General features: G+C 38.5%; 1 protein-coding gene across 3 annotated transcripts in view; it reads left to right on the forward strand.

The window, feature by feature from the left end:
- agtpbp1 (ATP/GTP binding carboxypeptidase 1) overlaps positions 1–7,879 on the forward strand; it is a 46,981-nt gene extending 39,102 nt beyond the window's left edge. For all 3 annotated transcript variants that reach the window (XM_084388977.1, XM_084388975.1, XM_084388976.1), the window contains exons 25-26: positions 3,386–3,555; positions 6,461–7,879. In XM_084388977.1, coding sequence (XP_084245103.1) covers positions 3,386–3,555; positions 6,461–6,635 — 345 coding nt within the window. In that variant the 3' untranslated portion in view covers positions 6,636–7,879. The remainder of the gene's footprint in view (positions 1–3,385; positions 3,556–6,460) is intronic.
- Positions 7,880–14,759: the final 6,880 nt, after the last annotated feature.

The following is a 14,759-nucleotide window of genomic DNA, read 5'->3' on the forward strand; positions in this document are numbered from 1 at the left end:
AAAACAAAGCTGATGTGTAGTTTACTTGCTTCTAAGTGACTCAGACAAAACCCTTTTAAAGATTTGGTGCCATTAATCACAACTTCCAATCCAATGATTAGTTCTTCCCTTGAACCGCTCCGTGTATCATCCCGGTGCATTGTAAACATGATACTTTGCTTCCAGGAAGACTGATAAAAACCACCTGTGTGCACGATTAATGCACGGACTGTTTTAGTTCCACAGACACATCCGATTATTCCAAAAATACAAAAATGATTTTTCTAAAAAAAAAAGAGTTTATAAACTGTTTATTTAATATTGAATCTTAATTGTTTCTGCCACGAAAAAAAAACGTAATTGCGAGTTATTTTTATCAGTTTATATCACAGTTCTGAGAAAAAAAGTCTGAAAAAAAGTCTGAATTGTGAGAGGAAAGGAAAAAGTTGCAATTACCTTTTTTATTTCTTTATTCCATTGGAAAACAAAAACAGAATTCTGTGAGAAAAAGGTATAAATTGCAAGATATAAACTCGCAGTTGTGAGTAAAAAAAAAAAAAACTTCTGAATTGTGGGATAAATAGTCACAATTACCTTTATTTTTTCCTTGGCGGAAACAAGCTTCTATAATAGCTTTGATCATTTATAATAATAGAATAATTTTGTTTTAGAGATTTTTACCTTGCCTCACTTTCCGGGTGAAAAAAAATAATTTGTTGGTTTCTGTGTTCAATACAAGTTAAGCTCAATCACCAGCAAATTCTTGCAAAATGTTGATTTCCACAAAAATGTATTTCAAGATTTGTCCTGCCTTCTCTTTATATATATATATATATATATATACAGTGAGGAAAATAAGTATTTGAACACCCTGCTATTTTGCAAGTTCTCCCACTTAGAAATCATGGAGGGGTCTGAAATTGTCATCGTAGGTGCATGTCCACTGTGAGAGACATAATCTAAAAAAAAAAAATCCAGATATCACAATGTATGATTTTTTAACTATTTATTTGTATGATACAGCTGCAAATAAGTATTTGAACACCTGAGAAAATCAATGTTAATATTTGGTACAGTAGCCTTTGTTTGCAATTACAGAGGTCAAACGTTTCCTGTAGTTTTTCACCAGGTTTGCACACACTGCAGGAGGGATTTTGGCCCACTCCTCCACACAGATCTTCTCCAGATCAGTCAGGTTTCTGGGCTGTCGCTGAGAAACACGGAGTTTGAGCTCCCTCCAAAGATTCTCTATTGGGTTTAGGTCTGGAGACTGGCTAGGCCACGCCAGAACCTTGATATGCTTCTTACAGAGCCACTCCTTGGTTATCCTGGCTGTGTGCCTTGGGTCATTGTCATGTTGGAAGACCCAGCCTCGACCCATCTTCGATGCTCTAACTGAGGGAAGGAGGTTGTTCCCCAAAATCTCGCAATACATGGCCCCGGTCATCCTCTCCTTAATACAGTGCAGTCGCCCTGTCCCATGTGCAGAAAAACACCCCCAAAGCATGATGCTACCACCCCCATGCTTCACAGTAGGGATGGTGTTCTTGGGATGGTACTCATCATTCTTCTTCCTCCAAACACGTTTAGTGGAATTATGACCAAAAAGTTATATTTTGGTCTCATCTGACCACATGACTTTCTCCCATGACTCCTCTGGATCATCCAAATTGTCATTGGCAAACTGAAGACGGGCCTTGACATGTGCTGGTTTAAGCAGGGGAACCTTCCGTGCCATGCATGATTTCAAACCATGACGTCTAAGTGTATTACCAACAGTAACCTTGGAAACGGTGGTCCCAGCTCTTTTCAGGTCATTGACCAGCTCCTCCCGTGTAGTTCTGGGCTGATTTCTCACCTTTCTTAGGATCATTGAGACCCCACGAGGTGAGATCTTGCATGGAGCCCCAGTCCGAGGGAGATTGACAGTCATGTTTAGCTTCTTCCATTTTCTAATGATTGCTCCAACAGTGGACCTTTTTTCACCAAGCTGCTTGGCAATTTCCCCGTAGCCCTTTCCAGCCTTGTGGAGGTGTACAATTTTGTCTCTAGTGTCTTTGGACAGCTCTTTGGTCTTGGCCATGTTAGTAGTTGGATTCTTACTGATTGTATGGGGTGGACAGGTGTCTTTATGCAGCTAACGACCTCAAACAGGTGCATCTAATTTAGGATAATAAATGGAGTGGAGGTGGACATTTTAAAGGCAGACTAACAGGTCTTTGAGGGTCAGAATTCTAGCTGATAGACAGGTGTTCAAATACTTATTTGCAGCTGTATCATACAAATAAATAGTTAAAAAATCATACAATGTGATTTCTGGATTTTTTTTTTTAGATTATGTCTCTCACAGTGGACATGCACCTACGATGACAATTTCAGACCCCTCCATGATTTCTAAGTGGGAGAACTTGCAAAATAGCAGGGTGTTCAAATACTTATTTTCCTCACTGTATATATATATATATATAAAAAGCTGTGGGTTACAGTGAGGCACTTACAGTAGAAGTGAATAGGGCCAATTCATAAATATTTAAATGCTCTGTGTATTGGCACAAGACATAAACAATATGCTTGTTGACTTGCTGTGATATGATATGATGTGACAATCACTTGTATACCTTTTATGAGTGAAGATATTTACAATTCTATAATGTTATTGCCATGGTAACGTAGCTCCTAAATCCTACAACGTCAATAAAATTTATATTGCAAATTTACAGCTCAAATAATGCACAAGATTTAATAGAAGAATTAATCTAAGTTATTTTATAATATCATAAGCTTCACATTTCTGCATATAAGCCTTCCAGAAATTGGCCCCCAATTCCATGGTAAGTGCCTGACTAATCTTGGATTTGTTTTTTTATTAAAGAAAAGGAGAGACAAGTTAAAATAATTTTTTTGTGTAAATGACATTATGCCACAAATACTAGATGCTGAGCTTAACTTAAGTTACATTGAAGGGTGGTCCCGACTCCTGAGTTTTATCTAGAGAGCCGAACAAGCGGATTGGTCTCTGCAGCCAATGAGATTGCTTGCTCTACATTTAAATATTCTGGTTGTTTGCTGTAAGCTAGTCCTTCATTTAATCTGAACCCCTCCACCTCCCCCAGCTCCACCTGCCTAGATATTCTACGGGATTAATGCATGTCTATTTATGCAATTAATTAAATGAATTCCTTCCCTTAATTTTATATACATAATGCTTTATTTATATAATTCATCGTGTCTCACACACAGACAATACACACTCCCGTTTTAGTAAAATCTAAAGAACCCAATGCTGTCTGTATCAGTACATGAAATCACAGACCTGTTAATGAATGTGAACCAGATGTCATTTTGCGAACTAAAACTGTACAAAAAGTGCTTGTAACGTGGGATCTGTGTGTGTGTGTGTTTGCAGGGTCTCCAGATCGGGACAAATGAATTGGAGGAAATGGGCGCTCAGTTTTGTTTGGCTCTGCTCAGGCTAAGACGCTTCACGTCCCCATTGGAGCTCCACAACCACAACTCCCATCTACTGGACATGGAGAACGACTTAATAGACACACGCAGCATCCCCAGCATCACCAGGTAAACACACACACACACACACACCAGCACAACGACCATATCCAGCTCAGGGACGTCCTGTTATTGTGCTCCCGTATGAATCGGCACAAACCGTAGAAGACGCAACAGCTGCCATATCAAGTTTCAATACAACATTAAGCAGCTCGAAGCCCACAATGTTCAGAACAATAATAGCCCTGATGTCCATGATGTCAGAAGCTTCTAGATTCTAGAAGCTTCTTGGGAACATACTTCGGCCCCTCCCAACTTGTGTATTTCTGTAATGGATAATAACATACATACACACACACACGATCTTGCATCCCTCTTCTAATGGCCGGCACCACTTGAGGAGATGTCAGTCAAATGGGGCACAGCGCACTTGAGTGAAGAGAGAAGCACTCTGCTCATTATAGTCATCTAATCACCTGATCAAAACGCCCGCTAATCCACTTTGAGTCTGCTCCCCCCTCCCCTCAGCCTGTCTCACTTGGATCCAGTTTCTTCCCCCTCACACCATTAAAACCATTAAAAACCCACTAAAACCAGCCAAACCACCAGACCACACATTAAACCATTTAACTACTTAACAAGAGGGCCATAAAACCATCATCACTCTTAGTAAGGTTATTGTGTTAGGAGAGAGAGAGAGAGAGAGATGCTGAGAAATGCCTCCTCTGCCGCCACATGAGGTTTTCGACCGCTACCCTACAGGAGTCGTTTGTTGGTTTTGTTGTATTGACCCGTCATTTATTAAAGCTCAAACTTAGGGTTAGAGATTTGAACAACCCCCTAACCTAAAGTATTAAACTGTGGCTCGTAACTCATCCCGCCTTGTTTTGCTACAAACATGAATGATGCCTCAAATTGTGTGGCTTGTCGAGGAGAGGTGGGAAATCCCATAGACCTGCATTGAAGGGGGTCCCGAGCTATATATAGAGAGCCAAATATCATAGAGACTTGGGGATGGGATCTGGTTTCTTGGTCCACAATGCACCAACGATCATGGAAATATCTGGCCATTTTTAATTTGTAATATCTGAACTTGTCATCATCTGTAAAATGATATTTTTGTTCAACCCGTTGAATTAAATCTGAAAGTCTGCACTTTAATTTTATCTTGATTTATTTGAATTCTATTCTGGCGGTATACAGAGCCAAAGTTATGAAAATTGTGTCAGTGTCCAAATATATATATATTTACCTTACTAAATCTATATTTGGGGTGAAATGGTACAAGGAAGTCACGGATCGGTACGTACCTTGGTTTTGGGGTCACGGTTTGATATGAGTTCGGTACAACAAATCCCCAAAGCTATGTTTCTTTTCACTTATTTTGAACAGACAGTAGTGCAAATTACAGTTTGTTCCACCTAGCAGCATTTAGTCCTCCTGAGGTAGATGCCACAGTACAGCCTCCTTTAGTGTATTAATAAGCACTAAACCATAAACAGAATACACTCTTGCACAGGTTTTTTTTTTGTTTTTTTGTAGGGCTGATAAATAATAAAAAGGTATTTGGTCACAATCAGCTACAAAATCGAAAAGCATCTCTTGTGTTATAAAAGTACAAAATAAATAGAATAATGAAAGATAAAACTTGGTTAGTTTTTTAGAGTTTACTTTTTTGCCTAGTTCCGGTGATTGGCACATCTGGATGATTGGCACATAGCCTACGATGTCATTTTCTTTGCTCGTGAGAGTTCATGAACATGCAGTGACAATGGGAGATGCACAAAGTTCAATGTTACGCTTTTTTCAAGAAATCACGGAAAGATGAGCGAGAAGGAGAAAAAGTGCCATACATCTGAGTCTACTTCACCTTTCCACGATTTCCAAATGATTTTGTCTCATAACAATGGAAACAACTTAAAATACTCCATCATTTATGTTCATACAGATAAGAGTAAAGGTCATTGCACATGAGTCAGAAATTTTTGCACGTTAAAAAATAAATACGACCTCACGTTGTGTCAATCACATTTAAGGTCCTTGCACACAGTGTCCGAAATTTTTGCATGTGTTTTTTCGTATTCGTGAGTCGGTGGCTTTGTCAAATTGTCAATTGTCAAAACACCATTCAAAATGCTTGCTACGGATGCGAAAAATGCAGAAAATCGAACCTGATCCGAATTTTTTCATGACGGACGAAAGTTTCGGAGACATAACGTGAGGTCGTTTTTTTTTTTTTTTACGTGTGAAAATTTCAGATGCGAATTTCAGACTCAGTGCGCAAGGGCCTTAACACACTGCCTCCGAAACTTTCGTTCGTCATAAAATGTATCAAATTGGGTTCAATTTTCTGCGTTTTTCGCATTTTGAGAGGTGTTTTGACAATTCAGAGCCACCGTACAAGCGAACGCCAAAATCCAGAAATGTTTAGGATCAATTGGTTCATGGAAATTGGAGCTCTTCTTTTTAACATGTGGCTCCAGTATCGCTAGCAAAGCGTCAAACTGAGCCACTGACATCCTGAAGTAAACTTTGAATCGCTCGGGATAATCCCGCAGTGGAACTTTCCAAACTCTCTCTCTCTATGCAATGTCAGGAATTGAATGATGGACCCAATATTTCCTTTTTATCTTTTTAAGAAGAGAGAGGACAACAAAATCATCCTCACTTGCTTGAAGACTCCATTTTGTATTATTTTGCAAATTTTTGGCAACGGATTGATTAATACGCATCGGACTCCGTGTGTGCAAGGTTTCTGTGTGTGACCAATTTTTTAGGATGACGAATACGAAAAAAAACGCATATGAAAATTTCGGACTCCGTGTGCAAGGACCTTAAGACCATGCGAAACTGTAAAGGGTCTGTTTTTGTGTGTACACTCAATGGGAATGAACTGTTCTGTTGTATGTGTCTGTCAGAAGATCTCAGCTGACATAATAAATGACAGCCATGTGTCTGTGTGTGTTTTCTGCAGTAACACCACATATGTGTTGGATGAGGATGAGCCAGCGTTCCTGGAGGAAGTGGACTACAGCGCGGAAAGCAACGACGAGAACGACCCCGATCCTGAAGGCTATCTCCAGGATAACCATGCTCTCCCGGACCCCAATTCTGACTCCGAGTTCAGCCACCAAGACTCTCTTAACTGAAATCGCACCAGGCTCACTTTAGTGTAAGGCTTTAGCTGAACTCACCGGTCGTTTGCCTGTGTTGTGTCACCTGTGTTCGCCTGATCGCCTACTTCTTCATAGAACTTGTTCACAAAACGTACCTAAATAAGTATAACCAAACCACTTTTCTGACAGCAAACATAACAAAATAATGCAAAAGGTCCTTTTGAGACCATGACGAATATAGTTGCTTTTCAAGCTATAGCACTCTTAAGTAATGTTGCATAGAAATCATCCTCTTGTCGTTCCAAACCTGTTTGACTTTCATTCTTCCGTGGAACACAAAAGGAGATGTTGTGAAGAATGTTGACACTGCTCTTTTCCTTACAATGATGGCATACTGTAACCAGGTGCTGTCAAGGTTTTTAAAAAAAACACTATAAAAGCAGATTTGTGTGCTCTAGTCCCGATCTTCTGAGATGTAACTTGTTACACAGTGTGTTCCACAGAAAAGAAACAAGTCATACAGATTTGCAATGATACGAAGTTGAGTAAATGACAGAAACCTTCAATAAAACCTAATCTAAAAAGTGTACATGTAATAGGTCCCTATAATAAGACATTGAATTAAATTAGTTATGCTAAACAAAATGTACATGTTATGTGCTAAACAGAAAACAGAAAAGGTCATGACCATGTTTCCTAAAACACCATCTTTACATCTCTTTAAGAGCTATAATCCTGATACTGAATGATGAACCTCAATGTCACCTAACTTCACCCTGAGGATAGAATCAACACCTCACAGTACAATGCAATCTAATGAATGTAACATCACTCTTATTCTCTCGAGAACGCTCACCTCTGTGCTTCCTGCGGCGTCCTGACAGGACCATGACGTCGCAGTGCTAGATCAGTATTGTATTCGTGGGAGTGCGTGTTCACAGTACATTTTGTGGCTGTATTTGCTTTTTAAGTGAGAGAGCTTCTGTATTTTAATTTAGATGTTAATATTTCTTTGTTGCATTTGTATAATTAGTGCATGATTTTTTTGGAAAATCTTTGCCTTTTTAATTTATTTTATTAGTTTTGTCTATTGGGAGAAAAGAAGGGTAAAACTTGATTTCGACGGTGTGTTAGTGTGCTTGTTTGTATTTGTGTTTGTTTGACGTCAGCAGTTGGCCAAAGTATGTATGTATGGGGTAGAGAAAATAGTTTGGTTGTTTGAATGTTTGTCAATCTTTGATTGAAATTATGGGTAATAAACAACTAAGTTAAGCTGATCCGTCGCATTTTCATTTTGCACTTAACTTGTATTTAAATGATTAAATGTTTGCCTCCCCCCAAAAAAAGCATTTAAAATAAAGTTTGGGGTCAGAAAGATTTTTGTTTTAATTAATACTTAAATTCAGAAAGGACACATTAAATTGATCGAAAGGGACAGTAAAGGCATTTCTATTTCAAATAAATAATGTTCTGCTGAATTTTTAAACAAAAGTATTAAGCCAGCACAGCTGTTTTCAACTTTGATGTTAATAAGAAATGTTTCTTGAGCAGCAAATCAGCATGTTATAATTATTTCTGAAGGATCATGTGACACTGAAAACTGGTGTAATGAGTTATTTTATTTTGTAATAATATTCCTGTTTGTATTGTATATTTGATATGCAAATCAATGCAGCCTTAAACATAAAAAAAAAAAAAAAAAAAAAAACTCTCATCAACCCCAAACTGAACAGTATTGTGAGTACTAAGAAATTGCTCACTAATTTTATTAGGGATGCACCGATAGGATTTTAAATTGTAAAAAAATATACTTTTTTTGTGGCCTACAATTACAGATTCCAAAACTATATAACTTTTGTTATTAAAATAGATTACTGTTTTGATAATGTTTTAAATTAGAAAAATTTAAAAATGCATGCATTTAATGCTGCATAAACTAGTATAAATGATCCATTTAACATTCAACAGACCAACATAAATACAACAGAACAAAGATGATTATGAAATAGCAGTGATTTTCAGGTAGGTCTAACAGTAGTTTTCAGGTACATAAAGTAATCAAATGTAAGATAACACTGCTGTATTAATTAAATATAGGCCTATATTAATCCTTAAAAGGTACAATAGTTATTTTGTTGTTTGGTTAATATTAAAACAGACTGCAGCGCAGCAGGAATATTAGGCTGCTGTCGCTTTAAGAGTTGCATGGATCTAGTGCTGATACACACCTGTGTTTTATTTCTCAACTATTTACACTCAGTTAAGCCACAACCGACTGTGTTTACTAGGATCCTCCTCAACGAAATGGCCTTTTAGATATAATTCTGTGTGAATATTGTCCGTTCAAGCACAAGAAGAATCGAAAGAGAAATCAATTCAGTATTTGCGTGCTGCCTGAGACACGGCTTTCTGGACGTGTGCTTTGAGTGCGCTCACAAAACATCTCAAACTGGTAAAGCTTAAAAACACATGGATGAACTTTCATGGCGATGCAGAACTGATTGGGACAGTGACAGTTCCGTCAATCGTCCTGTGTTGTTCACGCTGGCACCAGGCAGACCAAATATTCGATTGTTCATTTTGTTTTGGCAGGTATTTAATTATTTTACCCAGAGAAAATATTGGATTATGTAACAGATATTAGTGCCTTCACGCAGTTAATTAATTAAAACCATCAATAAATATCGTCACCTGATACATCGGTGCATCTATAATTTTTACTCGTTGACCATGTGTTTGAACAGTCCCGGTTCAATACCACTTAGACTCAATGGTCAGTATCTGTGTATGGTTTTGATTGCCACAATAATTCTCATCTATAAAAACAAGCAAAAATCGTGTGTACAGCAATGGAATTCTCTACAGTAAGGCACCTAACCAGGATAAACATTAAAATCGGTGATAGACTGATATCAGCCAGGCCACTTAAACAGACGATATTAGGCCATTTCAAGATAACTGGCCGAGAAGCATGCCAAAAAGATTGGCCGATGACCATCTCCGCCTAGTATAGTTTCCAAATTCTTCCAACAGCCTTGCAAATAGATATGCCTACTGCACAATTTTTTTTTTTTTTTTGATATTTTAGTGGAATGTGAGTAAATATTAAGGCCATGTAGGCTGGTCCACTAGTTAAAATACACTCTGTTTCCAAATATTATCACAAGACTCAAACATTTTACATGCTAACATGAAATTAAAATAACATGATGAAATGTACAGTTCCAGACCTGGTTGCTCATTTCAACAATCCAGCTTTGTTATATTCCACAAAACATTATATTTATGACATTACTGTCAAAGAGTAATTAGCTGGTGAAGTGGATTTACTTATTTTAGAGCTAGCGAAAGTTATCATGATGAGCATAGTAATGTTTGAAGCGGATGTCATAACAAATGTATGTAGACCGGGCAGATTTTAAAACGAGGAGCTCATTCATAAATCCGAAAGATCTTTCCTTCATGCTGTGGAAATACAAACCGGAAGACAGAACACAACGAGTGCAGCGATGAAAGGGGCGGAGCTACAGAAGTTATCACTGTACAGCTCCTACAGCGGATCCTTATATTTGTTGCATGTTATTGTTATATGAGTTATATGAGTATTATACATAGACTGTACAAAAATATGGATGTAGTGTCCGTGACGTCACCCGTAGGTTTCTGAAGACCGTTTTTGAAGCCTAAAGTGGGCGTGGCCGACCGTCGCCATCTTGGTAGCGCGTCACTCCCGAATTTATTTATTTTTACAGTCAGACAACGGCTAATGATGACTAATGACCACAGCAGCAGGAATCCACCTGTCACTCAAAAGTGGACACCCTTAATTATGCAAAAAATTTAAGGCTTAATATAATTTAAACGGATGAGTTATAAATAAATACACCCCCCTCACAGTTGTCATGAAGGGCAAAATTAGCTGTATAGACCAAAGCCACTTTTTACTCCAGGCTGTAAACGCATAGACAGTATATAAACTGGACACAGCGACCCCATTGGATTCAACGGAGACAAGTGAAGTCAATTAGAAGCTCTCACTTCCTGATGGCTGAGCTTACTGCGCAGACTCAAACTGAGCTTGACGACGTAGATGTGACGTGAGCAGCCTGTCTGTCTTCTAGTAGCTGTGCCAAGAGAAATCTGAATCATTCCCTTCCGAAACTTGCAGAGACGGAGAGTGTGAGTAGGAGGTGTCCATGAGCTAGGAGCAGGAGCAACTTTTGCTAAGTATTCTGATTAATTATTTTGTCATTTTGCCTCCACGTCCCCCCGATTGCCCGCGAGCTTCTCCTCCTGTCCAGTGACGCCAAAATGAATGGGAGTCAATGGGATGCTAACAGCAGGTGATGGTCCGCTAGCCAATGGCGGCGCCCGGGGAAACAGACTGAGAGTGACTCTTGAAGGACCAGCACCATATCCTCTTCTACCACTATTTGAAGAATTCAGCTTCCAGAATCTGACAGTATGTTTTGGGAGTTTATTTTTAGTCCATCTCTGCAAAACGGACTTCAGGGTAGGAGATGGACTAACAATAAACTCCCAAAACCTATTAAAACCTATTCTGGAAGATGAATTCTTCAAATAGTGGTAGAAGAGGATATGGTCCTAGTCCTTCAAGAGTCACTCTCAGTCTGTCTGTCTATAAAGCCTATAAAAAAACAGGCTTCATGTATTTCACAACACTTCAGCTTGTGATTCTTATTAAGAGGGGGTTCATTTTTAGGATTCTTTACCTAACCCAAGTCTCTGAGACCCTGACACCTTGCACTTCTGGAGACTGCAGTTAGGTTGCAGGTCTGGAAAATGGTGGCGCTGGAGACTTAAGGGTTCCTGATGGTTTCACACTTAATTCTTCACCTTAATTCCTAATTCTTTTGCAGTTAACATGTGTCTTTTCTTCTCCACCTGTATTTGTCTGACCCTGCTGACCTAATGAGTATTTCACTGTCCAATGGTCATGCCTTAACTGCAATTTCTAGTATTGCATTAGTATTGTATCCTTCTCATGGGCATTTAATAATTTTTGACTTTTCAGTCTGAGTTAAACCTCTTTTTTGGCTTATTTCATCTGTAAAAGAAAACTTGCCTAATAATTCTGCACACCTGAATTAAGGCGTTTTTCATTTCCAGCCTTCATGAACAATTATATATCACTTATAAATGATTAAATACAAAATTAATAGTAGTTATTAAGATTAATATGGTTTGGAATTGGCAAAATGTGCCTGCATGGGAATAAAATATGATCAGAAAATCAACGTGCCTAATAATTCTGCACACACTGTATATATATACAAGACCAAACGAGGAACTAATTGGAGCTAATTAACGAGCAACAGGTGAATGAGATGAAATAAAGAAACACATGGGAAAGCTGGATCAACTGAAGATGAAGGTGAACACAATGAAAACAAAGACAAAACAGAACAAAACCCTGACACTTCCTTTACATAGTGGAAAACCATCTTTACATAATTACATAGTGGAAGTTCATCTGTGCAGAAAAGAGCCCCAAATGTTGACTGTGACAGCTTTACAGCTCAAATAACACATATCAAATAACACGTTTTGTATGGAAGAATTAATGTGAGCGCTTCAACAAAATGACAAGATTCACATTTATGATTTTAAACGCTCCTAAATGCCTTGGCCATAGGCTTCTTTTGTTCATTATTGCAAATGCTATTTTAGCTTGTTTTTACAAACTGAGGCAGGACAACATGCCACAAATGCTGCCCATAAAGCTTAACTTGTTTTGAACCCGGAACACTGTGGACAAGTGGATGGTCAGACAGGAAAGAGTGAAATGAGTGAATGAGTAAGTGGGAGCAGGAGACGCAAGTCTTAAGCAGCGGAAGAATGCTAATCCACAGCCGGCATTCCAAACGAAAGCTCCCGTCTTTTCAGCTCCATCACTTCCTCTTTATTTTCAGCATCCCTTCATTTTCCACCGTGCAGAAACAAAAGACTCAATCCCAGCTGGCCCTCGTCGACAGCTGTATTCACGTCAGACCCCTAATTAACCACACCAATACATTTGACATGCATATGTCAACACAATCTGATGCTCTCCTGACTATTCATTTAAAAACCATTCATTGGCTTTCATGTAACTCATTCATTGTGCAGATCTTTATCAATGTTTTTCATGAGACTGAGGTTGTAAAAGCCCTTTTCTCTCTCTCTTACTCACTCTTTCTTGCTTTGTGTGTGTGTGTGTGTGTGTGTGTGTGTGTGTGTGTGTGTGTGTGTGTGTGTGTGTGTGTGTGTGTGTGTGTGTGTGTGTATCACACCATCTATGCCAAAAGATACCTTTTTCATACAAAGAACAATCACAAACATTGCTATCATTTGCAAAACAGAGTTTGTATGACTTAGGTTGTTGCTCCGCTACATAAATAAAACCGGAGCAATAGGCTACCATGCTGATGCATTCATTCTTAGGACAAATGAATACAGCATTAAGCCAACATAACCATGTGTTTCACCATAAGTCAAGTATTTTCCTAGTCTAGTGTAACACTATGCCATCACTCACGTATTTAGACTGTCACAACCCAAATGAATTCTCATAAAGTAGGGGCAAGGTATCTTCATAATCACACACACACCTGATTTTACTCATCGGCTCATTAGTAGAGACTCTGAGATCTGAAATGAATAGGTCAAATAAAGGAGACATCTAAAATGTGTACTGTTGGTATGTCTTGGAACAGTGTTGGGAAACACTAGGGCATTGTTCTCACTTTAGGTGTGAGAGGTTGTGGGATATAAATCCCGCACGAGCCCCCAATTTATTTGTGAATTCCAATTGGAAGTGAGAATTCCCATGCCCTTCTCACTCTGAGGGGCAGAGCCATTGAAGTAGGAACTCTGGAGGGAGCAAGACAATTGTCAAAAAATGTGGCCATTTGGAGCTCACTTGGTGAAGGCTCACTTGGTGAAGGCAAAATGCACATTGGAATGCAAAAATGGTTAATTTTCTAAATTTTAGGTTTGTATTTGGCCAGAGGTCTTTAAAGTGCCCCTATTATGTTATTTTAAAGGTTTCTAATTTTGTTTTGGAGGTCTCCTATGACAGGTGTACATGCATCAAAGATCAAAAAACCCTTTCATTTTCTCATTGCACATCACCGCATTTTTCAAAGATTCACAAATGACTCGTCCGCAAATTCAGTGTCTTAAAACCCCTTCTTTCCAAGAGCTTACTCTGCTCTGATTGGCCAGATAAGCACAGTCTGTTGTGATTGGTCCACCGCTTACAGCGTGTGTTGGAAAAGAAATGTCCATTACCATAAACATTGGTTGTCCAATACAGTTGTCCATTTGTTCAAGTTATGTCAAAAAGATCGTATTTACGAGTTAAACACACATGAACCGCCACCACAAAGTCTTAAATACGAGTGGGAAGCTCGGGATTTTCTTTAAGCCCCGATCTTTATGTGTTGGGGTGTGTCAGTGAGAAACACGGTGGAAAACAACAATATTTAGGTATTTAGCAGTGAAATTGTCAGGCTTTTTAATTTACAGTACAGCAAAACAAACTAATTATATGCACAAAATATATTAGCATTGTAATATAACAATATAATATGTAATGAATGTGGCTTCATAAATAACTTACAAATATTAAAAAGCAAAACACACCTGATCCACATTTTTTATTCTTCATTTTCTAGAAGTAGATTTCAAAAACCTTGCTGTATTTTTGTGTAGTTAATTAAGAGAAGGTACACCGCCATCTTGCTCCTACAAAAATGACTTGAACACACCTGACGTCGTAAACACACGACTTCCCAACCCGTAAATATGAACTTCCCAGGAGGATTTTGAGTGCACCATGAATTTTAGCTCTGGAGGCTTCCTAAAGCTCATTCAAGCGCAAGTCCGATGATAAATCATTGACAGACTAGTAATTCAACCCGAACCTCCATCGCAAGGATGACTTGAGCAGGACGTTTCTCGGTGATACACTACTCAGTTTGTTGTATATTATGAGATGTTGCACCTGTAATTCCTCACCATCAGCATTAACAAGTGTATGTCCATCAATAAACCGATGTGTATATTCCTAATTTATTACAGTGTGGGAACTGTATCATTAACTATCAATACCAGTGCATTATGTTAGCTGTGAATGACTGATGTTCCACATCA

The sequence above is a fragment of the Rutilus rutilus genome (genome assembly GCF_951802725.1).
Source record: "Rutilus rutilus genome assembly, chromosome: 19".
In the NCBI taxonomy this organism is placed as follows: Eukaryota; Metazoa; Chordata; class Actinopteri; order Cypriniformes; family Leuciscidae; genus Rutilus; species Rutilus rutilus.